The sequence below is a fragment of the Abrus precatorius genome, unplaced genomic scaffold (genome assembly GCF_003935025.1).
Source record: "Abrus precatorius isolate BTA unplaced genomic scaffold, Abrus_2018 Scaffold9, whole genome shotgun sequence".
In the NCBI taxonomy this organism is placed as follows: domain Eukaryota; kingdom Viridiplantae; phylum Streptophyta; class Magnoliopsida; order Fabales; family Fabaceae; genus Abrus; species Abrus precatorius.
Window position 1 is genome coordinate 31,032,465 of NW_020874439.1, and position 22,281 is coordinate 31,054,745.

Sequence of the window (22,281 nt, forward strand, 5' to 3'; positions counted from 1 at the left end):
ATAAATTTGCACTTTTATTAATAGCTTAAACTTGTAACTTATGATAAACACTCCTACTCATCTCGTTTTGTATGAGAGTAAATTCAGATTGAAATCCTAAATCCACAACATATTTCAATTCATTTCAACAATGAATGAGAGATGAATATCGCATGTTTGTGGGACTGTGGCAGTGTAGCCATAAAAATATAAAATAATTCAATGGTTAGATTAATTAAATAAAAAATAATTAATTTGTATTGCTTTTTTATGACAAAAATTAACACATTTTAGTTTGAAATTAATGATTTGTGGATAGAACTTGTGAAGATAAATTGTACAACAAATGTGTTCTATATTTATGTATCAAATGTCAAATTATTATTTTGTACAAAAGGTGTTTAATCACTTTTGTGATGTGGTAGACGTTCATTGTTTTGTCCATAAATTATTACCAGTTCATACTAGCAAGTAACACCAGAAATTGCAGGGATACAACTAGCTGAACAGCTCATTAATTTCATGCAAATTTTGTTATTATTATGTGTAATTACTAATTAAGGATATGGTTAGTACTTAGTCCATGATATAATGTTTCTAATCGTGCATTCACGTGACATGCAGACAAAGAGACGCGTATGGATAGTAGTAATTAAATACATTCTTCTTATATGATCCCTTATTGAATTGTATTATTAATGTCTCTGGTTTCTTTCAATACAAATAAAATGAACACTGCATGTGACTTTTATTTATTAACGATCAAGCTATATAAAGCTTTCTTTTTCTTCAAATTTCATCCATAATATTGCATTCAATGAGAATAATCTGATCTATCACATTTCCAATAATCTCAACATTTTCTCCCTAAATTAATTACCTCCCCCACCACTGTTCCATGGATCGTGCACAGGATTTGCAGTTGTTTTACCATAGTCTTCAAGGTTTATTACCTTCAATGACTTCCCCACCGTGCTCGAAGCTTCATGATATTTATTATTTTTGATAATCAATGTCAAAATTAACCAGATGTTATTGTTGCCACAGTAAAAGAAAGATAATATACTAAAATTTAATAAATTAAAAGTAACTAAATAAACACAATTAAGATTAATATGCTATTGGTTGTCGCTTGGCAAAAAGACCTAGTTTATAAGCCTGTCCAGCTTTCGAGATATATAGCATTTATCCATGAACATGATTATAATAAGGTAAAAGTAAATATTAACCAGTGCCTTTAAAATATTATTAATACATTAACATTATAATTTGATATACTTTAAATGAAATCTTCAGACACTAGTTAACAAAAACTTCATATATAATAATAAACGTAAATCTTAATAAGAAGTTCCTTTGAATTTTTCTCATTTTCTCCATACCAAATTTAAAACAAAAGCATTCCTGTGACTTAATTCATCCATAACAAGAGATTATTGTTGTATTGTATTAATTGAGAGAAGGCAACTAAAATTGTTAGAGAAAGGTGAGGAAGACAACCATAACAAGAGATTTTTGGGTTTTTTGGTTAATTTCTTTCCTTTAGATCGATCTTTTGAAAAAATGTTCCAATGGGACTTTGAATTCTTCAAACTGATTAACAACCAACGGAAGGGATCTTGAACCATAAATCAAAGTCTTTTTCTTAATCACCATTACACTTTCACCTACCCAGCTTCTACATTTAACTTACAAAGAGATGTATAAAAATTAAGAAATATTACTATTGGTTTTTAAAACTGATCTTAAATGTTTAAAAATAATATAAATTTATTAAAATATTATTTTTTTATTATATTAAAAATACATTGAAAAAATCAACAAAAATGAATTGTTCGTTTTACATCTATATTGATAAAACAGATACAAAAAGAAAATGATATGAAAGGAAAACTCACTTGGAAAGAAAAGAGGGTTGGGAGCAGTGGAAGAGCATAGTAGCAACGAAGTTAACAAAAAGAAGAAGAAGAATAATAAACAAGTGCGAGCTCCAAATGCCATTTTTGTTGCTCTCTATATTGTTATGTAGGTCAACTGGGGACATTTAGGTGAATGTAGTATTAATAGAGGAGAGAGGACTATGCCAAAAGTCTCTGTTACACGTGGGCAACCACAATTGGAGAAGGAAGTTGACCCTTCTAAACATAAGGAAAATTAGAGAAACCTAGTAACTAAAAAATATTTAAAATAAAAAAAAGTAAAACTCACGTAATTTTTTAATTTTTGATAAATTTTAGTTAATAAAAAAAATATTACAAAATGTGTGTTAAAAAATATGTTATTAGCATTATTTTAACACATTTTATTATTAATTAAATTTATTGAAAAATAAAAAAAATTATGTAAGTCATTCTTTTTTATTTTTAAATTAATATTTTTTTATTTTTTAAAAATTTTCTGTAAATTTAATTAATAATAAAAATATATATATATATTAAAAAATTGTACAAGTTGGGGTTGGATTGGGACATTGAGATCATCAAAGGCCAAACATCACAGTCACGGGACGTTCGCGGAAGGTCAGCGGAAGCCCACGTAAGTAGTGAGGACTTGGGTGCTTTCTTGCTTCCACTTTATTCTCTGTTATAAATATAAACAAAAACATGTATTCTCTATTATTAAGTATTGAATGCATATTAAATATTTTTAAATTTTAAGAGATTGTATTTAATAACATTCTTACTAATTATTTTAATATTTTGTAAAAATATTAAACAACAATAAACACATTTAATGTCTTAAAATATAAAAATGTTTAACACCTTTTCATTTTGATGAGTAAGAATATTTAATTTAAAGAAAGATATTGAAAGGAAATAGAGAATTATTAAAATTTTAATTGAATAAATTTTTTAATTATTTGAAAATAAAAAATTATTATTAAAATAAATAAAAATATTTTAAAAATGAAAAATAGAAAAATTATCAAATTAAATAACAAAAGTTTATAATCCACATAACCAAAATCATACATATATACTAAACGATATTAAAGAAAATAAATTATTCTACATAGTGTAAGAACTTTCGGATTTCCACTAATTAAACTTTGATTATTTTGATGACTTTCACTTATACAGCTGGGTCCAACTGGCTGATCAATATAAACATATATTTAGTCGGTTCAATTGAAAGATTTTAATTATATTTAAAATCAAATCCAGTAAGTAGGATAAAGGAAAATGTTTGGCGTCACCTTATGAGATTAGGAAGAAACAGAAGTGAATGTGTAATATCAATATAATATGATAGAAATAAAAGAATAAGGGATGCTTAAATGAATAATAACATTGGGGTATTTATTAACTAAAATTATTGAATAAATCAACAAGTAGATATTATTTTTTAACAATTTATTTTAATTATCATAAATTTGTATTTTTTTAAAATATTATCATTTATTAATAACGTAATATATATATATATATATATATATATATAAAACTTAAACATTTAGACATTTAATAATTTTTTATATAATATTAAATTAATCAATCTGAAATATTATAAAACTAATTTACTTGATAACTTTTAAATGATTCTATTATCAATTTGGGACAGCAAATATTACAAGTAGATTGGGATGAAGGTAGTTACAAATATAAAAACATTGATCTCCATAAAATTAGTAAACGCATTAATCGTGTTAGGGTAGAGATGACAAAATAAGCTATTTATTTAGACTTTAGATTCTATTAAATTATATTTTAAAAAATATTTAGAATAAAAAAATTAAGTTTGATATGATTTTATATTCTATACTAAATATATTAGATTGATTCAAATTAATAAAATTGAATAAAGTGGATAGAAATTTTTATATTAATTTAAATTTAAAATTTAAACTTTATATTTTAAGGGACTTAATTGATTTTTATTTTTTTTTTACTTTGTATATCATAACATAAGATTGTTAATTTTCAAAAAAAAAAAAATACTAACAAGTATTTTAAAATTAAGGATTTTTTTAAAAAATATTAAAAAATTAGGTGATTATTTTATAATGAAGCAAAGTTCATGAAATATTTGAATTATGGATCTTTATCAACAGTTTTCCATCTATAATATGTAAAGGAAACTTTAATGTATAAAAGCCATTTAAGGTATGGTACAAGTTAAGGACTTTTTTTTTAACCTCCAACAACATTGAAAAAAATATAAAGTTAAATATAATAATTTTTTGTTAAAAAAATATATCATTCAATGTTATTTAATGCATTAATAATTTATAAAAATTTATCTTATAACTTTTTACCTCATAAAATGTTGCACATATAAAAAAAAATCATACTTTAATATTAAAATTAATGAAATACAGTAGAGTTACTCTACCAAGAATAATTTATTTATGGAGGTTTGGTTTTGCCATTTATAAGTATAGGTATGTGTTAATTAGGTAGTCTCTTTCTCATCTCTAATAACATATATTCTTTAAATTTATTTAATTTTAATATTTATGCAGATTACTCCAAATTTCAATTTATTACACACTCATCTAAATGCATGATTAACTCTATCTTTTTTATGATGCCAATAATTAAACTTCACCATCACTCCATCAACCATGTCTTAACCCATCAAAGATGAGGAGGAGAGCTTGGATCATGTTTAGGGTTAGGCTTTGTTTCTTCGTAGTCGTTCTCACTGCTCTATATATGTAAATGGAACACCCAAATTACACACCACATTTATATTACCTTGTTCAATGATCTTCCATAAAAATAATTCAACATGAAGTATGGTCAAATGTAAAATATAACTACGTTACTTGAATCTAAAAGTACATATTAAAAAGTTAAAAATAAAAAACTAATTATCTTAAATGCATAAAAAATATTTTTATGATAATATAAAGTATATTTAATACTTTTAAATATATGTCTTGGATACACATTAAAAGAAATTAAAAGATAAAAGTAATTAGTAATTACTCATAATACTGTGTATTGCCATCGCTATTTAGGTTCCCTGTTTAAAATTAAAATCATTTCACATCTCAATTTGAGCTTCAAATTTATGTTCATAAGACCAGAAGCACATAAATCATTGGAAGTAGATGCAACGATGAAGTTTAGGGTTCTCTTTTTTCTTTTCTTAATCTTGCTAAATTAGCAGGCAATGCAATGACTTCAATTAATCACATTACAAATGTATTTTTATATAATTTTATCATCTATTTGTGTTTTTAAAATGTTTAAAAATCAACACTAACATTATATATAATCATTTAAATTTAATTTAAATGCATTAATTTCATCCAATCATAAATTATTATATCAATAAGAATCATTAATTTCAGTTATAATTAATATAAAAATAACATTTATAGTGTATTCTAATTAATTGTCAGTATAAAAATATTTATAATGATAATACAGAAAAATTAAACTCTTAAACTTTTTTTTTTAAGTTAAATACACACACATCTCAAAAAATATCCTCCCAACAAAGAAGACAAAGCTGTTTTGTGTCAAATAAAAATCGGATTAAATAATAAAACTGTCCAATTACTGCCAATAAAAAATTCCTTTCATTTTTATCCCCCCATGAACACAAATGTTTCTCTTTTTATTTTTTATTATTTTTTTGTATGAACTGCACCAACCCATAGTTGATCTATGCACCAGTCTATTCCATTTTAATAATGAAAATAAAAAATAAATTATTCTAATTAAGTGGAAGGGAAAATGATTTCTTAACAATATAAGAGATAAGAAAATGCATAAAACCAATATATTTTTCATTACAGAAAAAAAATAAAAGAGCTAATTATTACTATAGTTGTTTATGTAAAGAAGAAAAGAAAGTAATGTTAGATATTAGAAATACCTTGAGGCAAGCTCATATCCAAACCCATGACTGCAGACATGAGCAAAAGGGAGAGCAAGTCCGTGAGATCAAAGCCATTTCTCTAAAACAGAACAATCCCAAGTTCAACTGTGGAAAACCACAAATTTCTTCAACAGTTTATAAAACAAAATATTAGTTATTACATTTATTATTGTTATTTAATTGCATTATCAATACTTTACGAGTTTCCCAGTATTTACTGATTCATGAATCTTTCCTAATCCATTGCCTCAAAGTGGGTTCGTCATTTCAAACGGCTACCTCGATTGATTGATTATTAATGGATTTAAATAGTCGGTATTTATTAAAATATAGAAATTAAGACAAAAATGTCATATAATTATTCTAGTATAAAAAATTAGCATTCTATATTAACTTTTAAATTTAAAGATTTTAAGATTTATTTGGCACATTTAAAAAAGAAGAAATTAAATATTTTATAAGTTAAAATTAAATTATAGGTATTAAAAAATTTTAAAAGCTTTTTATTTTTATTTTTATAAACTTAATATACTCAAGCATTTTCAATTTAATGGTAAGAATAACAAAATTTAATATTTATAGAGTTATTAAGCACAATAAATATAACAAGTCATAAGAATTATTCTTAAAATAAATTAATTTCCATATATATAATATTATATGAGAGATAAAAATATTGAATACAAATCATTAAATACTATTTGAATGATTAATAAATTTTTAAATGGTCATATGACTAGTGGCTAAATTTTAATCATGCTCACTCATTCATAAGTAATCCATATTTATACTTATCACATTCAGATTAAAAATTATGAACACTATATATATACATATATATATATATATATATATATATATATATATATTACACTTAAAAGTATAATCTAAATTTGTCATTAATACTCCCGATGGTTAATAAATAAAAAAATTATGAATTAGAAAAAGCAAGACATAATTTTTAATAATTTTTGCCAACAAGAATTTATTAGACAAGATTATATTACTAATATTTCGTACACGAATTATAGTAATACTCAACGAGAAAAAAAAATTCCAAAACTATTGTACATTAAGATAATAAATTATTCCTACTTTTCATATTAGTTGTTATTTAAACACTTTATTTGTCTCAAATTATTTATCACTTTAAAATATCAATAAAGAATTCATTATTTTTTAAAATATCCTTATTTATTAAGAATAATTTTTTTTGTAAATAAATAACTAAAATAACTTTAAAATTGTTCATCACTTAACTATTGTAATAATTTCAACAATTTTAATAGTGATATTTTAATGAAACTAGTTTTTTAATCATAATAATTAATAAAATTAAACATGTTGGTAGGATGTGTGCATTAGAAACATGAGACTGAAAGAGTACTTTCTTATTTGAATCTTTGCTCTTAACTGATTCTGAAATAGGAATATAGGGTGATTCATATTGCACCATGTGGAAAGAGAAAGTAACGGACAATATTGTGAGTCGGTGTTACTGAAATAACATTAAGGGAAAGTGATTAAATTATGTTCTAACTTCTAACTAAACAAACAATAATGGCCATTGTGATTCATGTCGATGCATCCACAATGATTTAGAAATTAGTCCTGCCTTCCTATCCTCAACAATTGTATCATATAGAAGTTTACAAGCACAAGGTCTCAAATACTATGGTTCTTATATCCGAGCAAAACACAGAGGACGAGAGAAATACAAACATCTCAGGAATCTATCCTTATCATCTTTTCTTAAAACCATACTTTTTGCGTTCATAAAATAAATCAGTTTTGGCGCTCCCTAAATTAACAATTTTGGGGCAACCATCCCTATCTTTCTCCTGCTGTGTGCATTCCTTGCAATAGTAGGCATCAGATATTCCTACTCCTCCGCATATGACACATCGACCCTGAAATGATCCGTAGTTGCATTCATCACATACTCGGACAAGTGTACAAGGACGCACATAAGAGTCACAGATCACACACTTGCCGTCACATTTCTCACACAATCGTCCAATGGCAATCCCTGGCTGCTTGCGGCACATAATCAAATCAGGATGATGCTTGGCCATGTTTTCAACAACCTGCTAGATGCTGAACAAATATATATATACCCAAGCATTAAGTACTGTATACATTTGAAAGTTGAACAAAATATAAATTAGATCAGTAAAAAACTAATTCTAGCAAAACAAGGTATAAAACAAAATTTTGCAACAAAATATCGGGATAGCTTCATTGTAAGCATAATAACTAATATTTCATCGCAGCCAAGTAAAATGCACAAGGAAGTGAAAGTTGTTTTAACCATGAGAAATATTAGTAACACATTATATTTAAATACACTATTAAAATAAACATATTATGTGTTGGGTCCATTTGATAAAAGTTGAAGTACTTACCTTGAAAATTGATCACGTTTTAAAAATTACTATTTAAAAAAAAAAAAAAAAGACTAATCACATGAAATGAGTTAAGAAGTGTATTCAGAAGGTGTTTTTTAGCATTCCTCTTTTAACCACAGTATCAAATAGTCTCTTCCTCACACTAGCTAAAACATAATCTTGAGCTTTCCATAAGAATACGGATTCTGGTAGCCTATAATCACAACAGACAACTGACTGCACCCAAATCATAAAGAATTACAGAACCTTCAATTTTTTCAGTTGAGGTCGCACTGCATAATAAAGTGGCACCGCAGGTATTGAATCATATTGTTTCTTATCAAAATGCCCACACAAGGCTGATCAAAAGTGACAAATATATCATCTCCATTATAGGCTCTAGAATCTTGGTTTGTCTATCATCCTTGGACAATATCGTAAAAGTACAAAAACTATAGGAAATGATAAGGGTAACAAGTAATGACTAATGTTGCAGTCCTAGCACGATGGGAAAACTTGAACTCCAACACCCATGAACTGTTCGATCAAGCTTCGCAACAACAATAAAATAGTTAAAAATTATTGCTTACACCATATATGTCACCCAGAGGATGACCGCAAAGCTTAATAAAACATTTACTTGCTCTTTCTGTAACTAGAATTTGAAATATGTCTTACATGCAAGCTATAAGTTCACCAGTTTAATTGATGACACTGATTTCCTACTCTTTTCATTGTTTGTCACATAACTCCAACGCTACAGGAACCTCAAAATAGCCTGATATTACTGACTCCTACCAAAAACTTTCACACCTTCAAAATGCTCTAGCTTCAAGAACTGATTTCTTTAATATTCTCAACCATTCACAGTTTTGATTCTATAGTATGAGCCCAAAACTAATATGAAATGTTTATAGCTAAATTAACTGCAACACAGCATGTTTGAACTTGAAGTCAAAACTTCACCCTAGAGAACTTACTCATCCCACTGAACTATCCCACATTTTAAAACACTTTGGTATAGGTGAATAGCATTATCAAGTGATCTATAAAAAAGCAACTGCAAGTCATAACTCATAAGACTAAAAGGAAATAACAAAGGCAAGCTCCATAGGCCTTGGGGGTTGAAAACTGAAGACTCTTCTTAAAAGGGTTTGAATAGCAAACAGCTTTATGTTACGCCATATCCATGTTACAATACTAATTTGGGAAAGAAAATTCCAAACTGTGGGACCTACTACTGGTCCCTAGTTCAACCTAGTGCTGACCACAGGCTGTTAAAACTATCAGTTCACATTGGTAGTAGCAACTAGCAAGCCAAAATTTAGCCAACCTTGCTCAACCCACCATGGGAATGGGTTGGCTCACCATAACAAAATGGCAGAACATTTAAAATAAAAAATATAATAAATCAGAAAACATAACAAAAGGTAGAAAAAAAATAGAAAAAAATAACTAACAGCTGCTGAACAGTGAACAAAAGAGAAGAGGAAGTTTTTAACTTTTGATTCACTTTAAGAAAGGGCCTGTAAGGCTGTAACTAATAAATTATTAGCAGGTCTCAAATAAACATCCAAAAAATTCACAATTCAAATTATTCAATATGCCACTAAGTTCTAATTGGTTTTCTGAAAATTAACTACACAGTAGAGTGCCCACTATTGGACCTATTTTACCAGCTAATGTATCCTTATTTTTGGCGGTCTTTCTATCTAATTAATATATAATTGTTCATGTGCATTAATAACAGAACTTACACGTGGTAACACTACAAAAACTAAGACCAGCTACTTATCCCCATAACTACATATACCTACACATTGTTTGTAAGGTGATAATTCACTGAAGGACTCAAAAGGAATGAATGGTGCACAACAACAAAAGTTGTGTATAATAAATTTATTATACACAATAGGGTTGAGCGTGAATTAGATTTGCTCAAAACCAAACTAAATCTATTTAGAAACCAATTATATATAGTTTGGATTTGAAACCAATCCACTTTTTTCCCCTTAAAATCGGTTCAAAACCAATTTATAAATCTGGTTTTGGTTCAAAACCGGTTTTAATCCAGATTTGGTTCAAAACTATATTCAAATCCACTTTTTTATCAAAACCCGTTTTTATTGCCCAAACTAGTTTAAAATCCCTTTTTTTATATCAAAACTAGTTTAAAATTTTTTTTAGGTCAAAATTTAGTTTTATATCCAGTTTTTAACTAAAACCAAAATATTAAAATCTTTTAAGCAAAATGATTTTTATTCCTTGCTGAAAACCAAGAAGTTATTATACCTAACTCAAGAAGCAAGCAAGCAGCGGACACATTTAAAGGCGCACAGTGCACAGCATTGGTCTGCACCCAAAAGTGAGGTAGCAGAGGGTAGATGCTTACTTGACCGTATAACAATGAAACAATATACTCAAATTCAAATGCATAAATCATCTACCATATTCTCAAATATATGGGCAAGGCAGAGTCTATTGTTACTTCTTCAATAAAATTGAGCACTAAATCTTAATAATCAACTTGTTAAAAATGGTATTATTAGTAGATGCCTATGTCAGATAGAGACAGATAAAAAAATTGTTGCCAAATCCTAACTGTCCTTTCTACTTACTCTCAATCACTTCATTTTATTTAGAATTCTTGAAAGCTATGATGATATCAAAAGACATTTATTTAGTGGTCTTGTAAACCAAAACATCATTTGAATACTTGTGATTATAAATACAAGTACAGCAGGCAGCAACTAGAAGCATAAATTAACATGGATTTCCCTTGACTGATATTTTATAGCATGTAATTCTGCCTGAAAACGTAAAATCATCCTATCTCTAAATCTGGATATAACCATCTCATTAAATTGACACTTAATGATCTTAATGATGGAACTATGATATTAAAATTAAAGCAAAATAAAATGAAACTGATCAGGCTCCTTAATAATGTATAACCGTAACTAAGAAGACTAGTTCAGAGCAGCAAACAAATAGCTTGAGGAAGTCCAACCTACAGTGGAAGTCCACAAATCCACAGTTTCATAAGTAAAAATAATCTGAATAGTTGCAATTGAGTTGAATTGACTCCAATACAGGATTTCACTGAAGGGATAATCTATACAGGTCAAAATCAATATATTAAAAGAACAGGCAAATTATCATGCAATATAACTTCAGTGACTCTTCCATTGAAGTATATCTTCACAATGACCAACACTAAATCCTGAATATTAAATATGGAATCATGGGAGATGCATTAGTACTATCAACATGGGAAGGCTGCAAATGAAGGATCAAGAGTCCCACTTCCAATAATATTCTTACAACAGAACAACAGCATAGTTGAAACAACAGAATACATTAATATGGATCCATAAAGTCATGGAAATTGAAAAGCACTCAACCAGCAAAACAGATAAAAGAACAACACTGCTTCTGCATCAGTGACGGATAGTTGCACAGAAAAAATGGATTAAGTTGTATTGAATAGCCTATCACTTGAATGTCAAACAGAAAGCACAAACAACAAGACACATTTATCTGTACTTAACTAAAAAATATATGAATGATATCTTTTTGAATCTGGTTTGTTATAAGCAGACCTACTTCAGAGCATATCTTTTCAGATAAATACATTGTACAATTTTTAAAAAAAGTTAAATTGTTCACACATGTCAGCATAGAATGCAAAAAACAATCAATGTCCTACTGAATGTTAAAGTGTTTCCTGTGAGAAGGTTTTGGCTATGGTGAGGAGTGAGAGATTGTGATAAAGCTACAGAAGAAACTCCAAATATTCTCTAACCATAAAAGATTTAAGTTTGATTGTATTTTAGCAACTAAACTCTGAATATTCACATAAGATAAATCAATCTAGCATTCGAAGCTAACAAGCAACTTACCACCCTTTGATTATAATAAAATAATAAATCTATGACTTTCTAGACCCATGAGTAACTAATTAATGTAAAAACTATAAAGCATTCAACCATGAATATTATAAAAAGGTACTCCCCGGTTCCCACATAGTTGGTCCAAAAGTTCAGCCAAGCTCGTGCCAAGCCAACCCATTGATACACCACATTAAGAATATAAGAAAATTTTCACACCCTTTGATTTCAAGAAATCAACGCCAAATTTCTATGATCTATCACTCGATTACAATTTCTTAATACATCAATACTGAAAAGGACAAACTAGAAGCAATGATTTCCTTAATAGCTTCTAGAATCAAGCCTTTCGCTGTAAAACTTAATTTTACACTTTACACAAGTTGATACAAATACAAGTTACATTCCATTGTACCCAAAATACAAGCGAAAATTTCTTTCAAAACATGTAGAATAACACTAAACAAATTCAAACTACGAAAAAATAAAACTAAAAAGGAATGGGTAACAACACATGAGATGAGCAGCAGAAACAAACCTAAACAAAAAATTGAAGATAGAATTGGATTAAAAACAAGTGAAATTGTGTACTACTCAGTATATGACAAATGAGAAAAGAAAAATCAATAAATAAAGCAGAGAAGAAGATGAAGAAAATGGAATAAGCTAACCTGCGCTGAGAAGACGAAGTATTAAACGGTGTCGCTTCGCCGGAACACAGAACCCGAGCGTTGTGTTTTGGTGAAGCGAAAAAGGGGAAAGCAAGGATGGTGCGTAAAGGGCAATAATAAACGGAACAGAACTTTACAGAACAGTCCAGAGCCATACAAGCCCAAGCCCAAGCCCTTACTACTTGGGCCTTTCTGTCAATTTCTTTTTCTCTTTAAATTAGATACTTTCGTGGTTCACCAAAAAAAAAACTTTTATGATAAAGGTAGTCATAATTAGCGTATGTGTCTATTTGTTTTGTTTTTATTTATGTAATGTTTTATATATTGAAATATTAATTTATTAACTATTTAAAATTGTTATTCTCCTTTTTCTTACGTAAGTGGCATCATGAATTGATTATTTTGTTACCTTTGACACAAGAAAAATAAGAGAGTTTGTGTTAGTTTAATTTGAAAAGAAAATACTTTATTTTTTATTTATAACTAAAAGATCACTTTGTTTTATTGTTAGAAATTTTATACAGAAAATTATAATTAAAATTTATTATTATTATTATTATTATTTAATGTGCTAATCGTTAGAAACATTAGTTAAAGTTTAAATTACAGGACGCCTCCATGATTATTAATAAAAATAATAAATTGTATCAAAATATTAAAAATGAAATTTTCACACGGATATTAATTTCAAAATGAATGCAATTATATCAACGAAACAATAGAAGGTTCAAACTCTACATATAGCAGTGTTTCAAAAGCCAATCCAATTTATTAAACCTATAGAGCATTTGATTCATGTTTTTACTAACTCAGCTCTAATTGAATCATAATCAAATATGACATATTTAAATACATGTTTTTTTAATTGTATAATATAACAAACAATAAGTTTATATATAATATATTAACATAACTTTTTTTTTAATCATATTTCCAATATTTGTTTAACTAATAAAATATAATAAATGTATTATCATACAGAAAGATTAGATGAGTTGGGAATTATTATAATAGATCTGAAAACTCTTATTAGAATGGTTTGGAATATGATTTGCATTGCCATTCTTATTAGAATAATAGATCTGAAAATTCTTGTGGACCTTTTATCTCAATTATTTGGAAACGAGTCTTGAAAATCTTTTGATAGTATTTTTTTTTTCTACTTGTAATTTATAACAATTTTTATATAGAATTTTTTGTGTCATTTTAACTTTCATTTTTTTTTCTAGATTTTTACCATTTTTTATGTTTTTAAAGTATTTTTTATGTTTTAAAAAGTTTCTTATTGGCCCCAGTAATTACACCTACCAAAGCAACTCAAAGAACCATAAAAAAGAGTTTGAATGAAAGAAAAAAAGTAGTTAATGCTAAGTGATGTTTAGTTTGTTGAGTAGTATTTATCAAATCTTTCTCTACAATTTGACTTGTCAGATTTGGTCTTTTAGGTTCAAATAATCCCATATCATGTCGCATTTGGAGTAGTATTCATTAGTGGGGGAAAAAAAATTATAAACCACCAAAGTAATTTAATTCCTAACATTAATACTCAGTTCAGAGTGCCTATTACTCAAACTTAATAACGTGTCTAAAAATGCCAAGGCCTTAGTAAAAGTTCGTGTTGTATAGATAAAATGTTACACATTTAAAATGTTTTGAGATAAATAACTTCAAATATAATAAGAGGCCTTAGTCAATCTCATGGATTTAGATTATTTTATACTATTGAGTAACATGATATTATTATGTTAAATAAAAGAAAGCATCAAATTTAATTACTCAATCTTACCCATTACAACTAATTATAATGGATATTCATTCGATAAATATTATATCTTTCTCTTTTTAATATGATTATATCACTTAATATTATAAAAAAATTCAAATTTATTTTACTAATGACTATGTATGTATTTGAAAATATGTTAAAAAATATATAAATATAAATCTAATGTAAAATTTATATTTAGTACTTTTAAAATAAATAACGGAAGTTTATTCGAGTGACAAGCGGTTTAGTATTTTTTAAACAAATTTTTGAATTTAAATTTTTTATATGCAAAAAATCTTTAGTAATAGACTTACCTACTATATCAAAGTGTGCAATTTAAATCAAATTTCAATTAAATCTAATTAATATATATATATATATATATACTCATTTAAATGTGAATCTAAATATCTACTTAAAAGTATTTTAAAATCATATATAAAGCAAGTTATTTCAATACATTTGAATTTTTGTATTTTTTTTAATTAATACTAAAATCAATCCATTTAATCTTTACTGAGTACATTATTAACCACCAACAATATTTTTTTTTTTTAAAATATCATTCATATTAAAATAACATGAATTATTTATGTTGACCATATTTCATAAGTAATATTGGGTAATAGCGAAACAACATTAATAACAATTATTATGTTGCTAGCTTTGATTTATTTTAATATTTAAAATATTTAATAATAAACATTTACTTAATTAGAAGTAACCAAATAAGAAAATCAACCAATACTTTAAAAAAATAAATATCAACTAATTACAAGAAAAAAAATACTTGGATGGGCACTATTTTCCTAACCTCAACTAATCCACCCCAAACTCACTCCCACTTTTTTCATTAGTCCTTAAACTCACTTATACAATACATCTTTTCAAGAGGTGATTTACACCTTTGGATTGAATTGGCCATAAAATTTATTTTCAGAATCCATGCACCTTAACTAAGAAGGTGCATGCATGTTAGAGCCAATATCCAAACACATGGGGTTGGCATTGATATGATATATAGCATCTGATTTGTTCATTTGTTCACTAATCACCATCCCTTTTTAACACCTTTCCACAGTACAGCAAGAGGAATGGCAGAGGGACCAATTCACAGAGTACGTTTACATTGGCCCCCATGACCTATTACATCCGTTACACCTTTGGATTTAATAGCCTGTAAATTTTCTTTTCACACTAACAATAATATTCGTACAATAATACGGTTATTTATTTATTTTCTATATCACATCATACTCTTTGTTGTTTTTTTGTCTCATTTTATTGATTTTTTAACAATATGTTTATTTAAATTATTTTTACCAACTAATCAATGCAATGGAAAAATGAAATAATTAATAATATATGTTCTAACACTTTTAACATAAATATTTTATCATAATACTAATAAAACTAAATATTTCTTAAAGATATATACATTAATATTAAATATATGCAAAAAAGAAATATAATATATTTTTTCTTCTCAGTTTTTTCCATCTTTATCCTCACTAAAGATATACATTTCTTCAAACTTTTCAATAGTTAATTTTCTTCACTTTATGAACACATTTACAATTATGTAACAAATGTGAGTGGAAATAATATATTAAAATTTGAATTAAATATGAAATTCAATCTCATTGTACTTGTAACTCATTGAAGTATATTTAATTCTTCAAAAGTTAAGGCTTCATATGTTGTAACAAAGTGAATATAAAATTTATGACTCAAGCTAGCTTTTACCCATCCATGGAGCATAACCAAGAAGAGGGAGGTAAGAGAAGGTATCGAAACACATGGGTCGGTGGTGATGTGTTATAATCGATAGGATAGAATCTGATTTGCTGAATTGTAATTGTTCACCATTCCTTTTGAATACTTCTGAGAGTACAGTGAGAAGAGGGTGAAGGGGACCTATGCACAAGGCGTAGAGTGGGCCCCATCACCAACACTGGACAAATCCACTTTTCAAAGGATTTGTTTGGGCCTTTGCATAGAGGGGCCTCTTAGACACTTGTCGAGTTCCATGTTTTTTTGGTCCCCTAACCAACCCTTGTAGAATCGTGTAGAATCATATAATATTTCGACAAAAAACAAAACACTCTTCATAATTTACTATTTTTAGATTTTTTTTATAAATTAACTAATATTATAATCATCAATTAATTCTATTCATCTTTTTCTTTACTTTTTACCGTGTTACATTATTTTTATTTTCTTAATATTAAAAATAATAATATTTACTAACTTTTGTATTTTTATTATAAAAAAATCTTAGCTCTCTCTTTTACGTGTGTGTATAAAAAATAAAGTGCGTGTTAAAATAACGTATCACTGTCATATCTCTATCATGGTTTTTATTTAATTATATGGTTTGAGGGAATGGTGACCAATCTGGTCCATCGTCTGCGATTATAAGCTATCCTCATTCCTAAACCATATTGGAGATGAAGAAGTGAAAAGCATATGACACATTATATATCAAAGTTAGGGACTGAAATGAACAACTTGGAGTCCTACCCTCCCGTTCTCCGCCACCTGGATCAGCAGCACCGAGCAAAGGCAGACACGGATGAGGAGGGTGATCCGATCCAAGATCCGGATCCGGTTGCAGTGATAGATCTAGAGTGTTTAGAGCATGAGCAGAAGAAGTTGGAGGAAGCATGCAAGAATTGGGGGATATTTCGTTTGGTCAATCATGGGGTTCCGTTGACCCTTTTGAAGGATCTTCAAGAAGTGGCTAAAGAGCTCTTTTCTATGTCCTTTGAGTGCAAAGAAGGTGCATGCAGTGGTACACCTGTCACATATTTTTGGGGCACCCCTGCCCTAACTCCATCTGGGGCAGCACTCACAGGAGGCCCCCAAAATATCAATTGGGTTGAAGGCTTCGATGTGCCATTGAGTCAACTCTCACACTTCAACCCTCAAATTCCCACGCTTCAGTCCATAAGGTAAGAACAAAGCCAACTTGCATTATTATTATTATTTATTCTTTGTCTTCTTCAATATTTTTCTATTTCTTTCTTTTACTTTCTTTATTGTTTCCTGTTTCTTTCATGCATGTCGGGCCTAGCTTCTGTCTTTCTTTTTTGTTTTTGTTATTGTCAGCATTTTAATTTCATTTTAAACATATAAAAGTAATAAATATTTCTTTTTTAATAAAACTTTGTTGTTTTTAAAGGTTTAAAGTTCACCTTCTAGACTAACATGATAACATTTTCTTTTAGTTTGTCTGCTGTGCTGTCTATGTTTTAAAAAGATAATTTTACTGAGTGAGGAAACTGCAAAATTTTAAACCCTTACATGACAATTTTTTTAACTAATTTTGTTAGTCTCTAATCTGTTTTAGAGAAAAAAAATAAGAAAAAATTTAAAATCAAAGAAAAACAAGAAGAATAAATATACTTTTTATTTTTAAAAATTAAATTTTTAGAGAATTATTTTTTCTTTTTTTTCAACTTAATTAATAAATATGTATCGTTATATATATATATATATATATATATATATATATATGTATGTATGTATGTATGTGTGTGTGAACAAAGATAGTTAAAAAACGCTTCTTTTATATTTTCAAGACATTAAAAATGTATTATAAAAAAAAATAAAAAATTTGATGCCTTATGGGTTTTGTTGTGGACATTAGACTTGTCACCTTTTTGAAATCAATACTTACAATTTTTCTACTTTACTTTATACTTACATTAATTTTTTATTGTTCTTCTCTCGCTTATCTCTTTCTTTTTTCCATTCAAACTATACATCAAATATGGATGTGAAGGTATATTATTCTTTTGAGATTAAGACACCTTTTAGAAAGATTGTCAGATTTGATAGATGTGTTGAAAGTATATAGTTTCCTCTTGATTAGATTTGGAATACCATCAAAATTCGAAATCATAATCAACAAAATGAAGAGAGCAACATCGATATATGAAAATTACCAGCAATCACATCTGTTTACTTATTCGCAATTGAAAGCATGCATGATTGAACTATTGATCTTATCACCTACCTTAAAACGAATGCACAAATATGTCACCACATGTTTAGATAGAAGAGAGTGACACATTGCAAAAACTTTTCGAGATAATTTGCTAGTGATTGTGCTTATCTGATTGGTCCAAACCTAATTAATTACGAGGGAACTATTAAAGTGGGGAAATGTTTAGAGTGGGTAGTTGTTGGGTGCTTTATTTTTTCTATATAAAATGATAGGATAAGGTTCAGTTCTTTTAATATGTTTCTTCTCTTAATCTAAGTTAATACTTGAGTACCAAGAAAGATAGATCACCCCAAGCGAGTCATAATAATAATAATAATAATAAATTTACATAATCAATTAAACAAATGATATAATTTATATTTAATTCTGTTTATCCATAATAAAATTATGTTTTCAACTTTTTACGTACTACCTATGCCCATCCCTAGTTAAAATTAATTAGTATGTGTCATGTACCGCCATAATTGTAAATATTAGAAAAAAAAAATCACCTAGGGAATAACAAGTATTTTTTCTAGTATTATATTTTTCATTGATTATCAACATGATTTATAACATTTTCACTGTTATAAAATTGGTTATTCTTATTACATTATATTAATTTATATATAACGTATAACTATTTATGTTCACTTAAACACACATATATGAGATCCATTCTAGCTGACATTCTTACGTTATATAGTAATTGTTTTGAATATATATTAAATCATTTAAATGATATAAAAATGATTGAGAATTACGTCGATATAAAGTAATCATTTCTCAGGTGTATGTTTAGGAATTTTTCATGTGTATCTTTGACTTGTATTCCCAAAATTTTCATTTCGTCTTCCGTTAAAATTGTGAATGTTTATTTTATATGAAAAAAAAAATTATAAAAGATGGTGGTGATATATAATTCAGATAAATACATATATTTAGATCGAGTACAAAATATGTTTATGTAAAGTTTAGTACGTGTCTCTATATTTATCTTGTAAGCAAATGTTTACTGCTTCCTTTTGGATCATAACATAAAAAATTAACTGAGGATGTTATTTAAGGAAAACATCTAACAAGATAACGAAAAATGTAATTTGCCAGTTAGGGCATGATTGCATATGGCCTTGATGTACATGATAATCATAAAAGACATATTCGAATATCAATCAAACCTCACATTAGGTTTTCACACCTATGATTAGACTAAAGGGGTCCTCATAAAATTATATTTATTAATTTATATATATAACCATGTTTTATGTAAATTTCAGAAAGTGCAAGCATAAAAATTGTAAGTTTGTGAAGTATTTATTTATTTTATTTTTGTTAAAGTTGAATTTTTATTTAATTTGAGTGAGTCAATAAGGCCCAGAGATGAAGATTAAAATTATTATCTACACAGGTATATAGAAATGAGTATTAGTTTTACAGTGTGGTATCTAAATATTTATAGGTGTCATCATTATTTAAAGGTAATTATTGATCGTCTATTCACAAACATCAATAATACGATTTGAAACTTTCATTCGTATAAGATTCAAACCTGATTTATATGGATTAGACAAATTGTTGTTGACTTCAAAGTATGATTATTGAATCTAACATTACAAAAACCAAATAACATGACTCTCGCTGACTGAATCAATCGGACTTTGAATTGACTACGTTCCAAATTAATTCAAACATAATATTAAGTTAAAAAAAACACGTCATTATTTGTGGAGAATTTTATGTAAGTTTTGTCTTATTAAAATAAAATTAAAGCCATAAATAAAGTTAATTATGAGCCTTAAGAATCATGGAAGCAAATTATTTATATGATTTTTCTATTTGAAGCCACTAATTTGTGTTTAGAGTTAAGTAACACAAGGCATGCATGTTTGGTTTGCAAGGCTTCTGCTAATGGATTATGAAAACCATTTATCAAGAATTGCTACAACCTTATTTGAAGCTATGGCGAAGAACCTTGAATTGAATTTGAAACCCCCAAAGCCATATTTATCAGAAAACACTGGAATGGTGCGTGTCTACCGCTACCCACATTGCACTGATACAAATGTTGGTTGGGGCATGGAAGCACATACAGATAGTTCAATCTTGTCTATATTGAATCAAAACGATGAAGTGAGTGGACTTCAAGTGCTCAAAGATGATCAATGGCTTACTATAAAACCCATTTCCGACACATTCATTGTCAACCTTGGAGACATGATGCAGGTCCAAATTCTATCCATTTTTATGTAGGTAGATTTATACAAGTATATAACAAATTATAGGCTGAAATATACTTTTAATTTTGATATCGGAAAATATGTTTTATTTATTAATGGATTAGTTATATTTTTAGTTCCACGAATTTACTAAGTAATTTTAATCTCTTAAGTATTGATTTTTTTTTTTTTTACTTTTAAAATTTAGCAAATTTAATTCCAAATAGATTTTCTTTGGCTTAAAACTTCTAAATTTTCACTTTCTACTCAAAATCTTTACTAATGATATATCACATCTTAAAAATTTTAATCAATTTTATACTAAATTTCTTATTTATGACTTTAATATTATGTTATACTCTATTTCCATTAAAAATTCCCCAAAATTTTAATTGAAAATTTTATGTGAAAGAGAATCAATAGAAGATCAAATTTGCATAAACTTAAAAATAGAAAGACTTAAATTGCTTGAAAAAAAAAATCTGCCACTAGAATTGTGCTCAGTCCAAACTATGATCAAAATTACAATTACATCTAAATTATTTCAGTTTTTAATTAAAATTTATTATTTATTTGTAATTCTTATGTTATGAAAAATATTTTTCAGTTTCTTACTAAAAATTAAAAATACATATTTCTTTTTTTTAAGATTGAAAATAAATCAATCAAAGAGAGTTAAGCTCAAAAAATGTTATTCTTCATAATGGGTGTTGTGGTTTAGGCAATAAGCGACGACAGATACAAGAGTGTGACACACAGGGTGAAGATAAACAAACATAGAGAGAGGATTTCAATTTGCTACTTTGTTTTTCCTGGTGAAGAACTTGTGATTGAAAGCTCAAAGTACAAGCCCTTTACTTACAATGAGTTCAGAGCACAGGTGCAACAAGATATCAAGGCCATAGGCCATAAAGTGGGACTTGCAAGGTTTCAGCAGATTGAGAACTGTTAAAGCTTTATTGGTTTCACTCACAAATTTGAGTTCACTCTTGTTATTCTGAGTTTGAAATTGGATCATTGTTTGATTTGCAGAAAACTAAGACCAAAGTACTAAGTGTTTGCTTGATATTATTACTTTAAGAGAAATTATTCTTTCAGGTTTTTTAAAGTTGAATTAAGAAAAGTGACTATTTTTTTTTTTAATTTAAAGTCAAAATAGGTTTTTATTATAACTTAGTTAAAAAAATTTAGATTTTTTTATATAAATAATGGTTATTTAATAATTACAAAATAAAATTTTTTGTTACTTTTAAAATTTAGTTGAAGTAGAATTAACTTTATACTTCATAAACTATCAATAACTTCATCTTACTTTTACCTTTATTATTTTGTTAATTATACATAAGTACAAATTAATCTTAAATCACTTTATTCTTATTTAATTTTAATAATATACTAATATAAATTATAAATTATCAGTTTTATATTAATATAAGTTAGCTTTATTATGCGATCATCAAATGATTCTATTAGCTTATTTTTTAAAATAATAAATTATAAAATCCTAAATAAATTATAAGTTTGCATTACTAAATACAACTTCATTT

At 27.2% G+C, this 22,281-nt stretch overlaps 2 protein-coding genes across 2 annotated transcripts; one reads left to right on the forward strand and one right to left on the reverse strand.

Moving 5' to 3' along the window:
* Positions 1–7,433: 7,433 nt before the first annotated feature.
* Positions 7,434–12,867, reverse strand: LOC113850262 (PHD finger-like domain-containing protein 5B). The gene is made up of 2 exons (XM_027480721.1): positions 12,760–12,867; positions 7,434–7,908 (listed from the first exon to the last, which is right to left on the reverse strand). The coding sequence occupies exon 2, from the start codon at positions 7,884–7,886 to the stop codon at positions 7,554–7,556; it is 333 nt and encodes a 110-aa protein (XP_027336522.1). The 5' UTR covers positions 7,887–7,908; positions 12,760–12,867; the 3' UTR covers positions 7,434–7,553.
* Positions 12,868–16,982: 4,115 nt separating this feature from the next.
* LOC113851421 (gibberellin 2-beta-dioxygenase 8-like) lies at positions 16,983–21,686 on the forward strand. Its single transcript, XM_027481886.1, has 3 exons — positions 16,983–17,481; positions 20,417–20,741; positions 21,456–21,686. The coding sequence occupies exons 1-3, from the start codon at positions 16,997–16,999 to the stop codon at positions 21,684–21,686; spliced, it is 1,041 nt and encodes a 346-aa protein (XP_027337687.1). The 5' UTR covers positions 16,983–16,996.
* Positions 21,687–22,281: the final 595 nt, after the last annotated feature.

Coding starts and splice junctions, on each gene's coding strand:
- LOC113850262 (XM_027480721.1), bottom strand. CDS start 7,886: ATGGCCAAGCATCATCCTGATTTGATTATGTGCCGCAAGCAGCCAGGG.
- LOC113851421 (XM_027481886.1), top strand. CDS start 16,997: ATGACACATTATATATCAAAGTTAGGGACTGAAATGAACAACTTGGAG. Junction 17,482..20,416: donor CCCACGCTTCAGTCCATAAG/GTAAGAACAAAG, acceptor TTGGTTTGCAAG/GCTTCTGCTAATGGATTATG. Junction 20,742..21,455: donor ACCTTGGAGACATGATGCAG/GTCCAAATTCTA, acceptor GTTGTGGTTTAG/GCAATAAGCGACGACAGATA.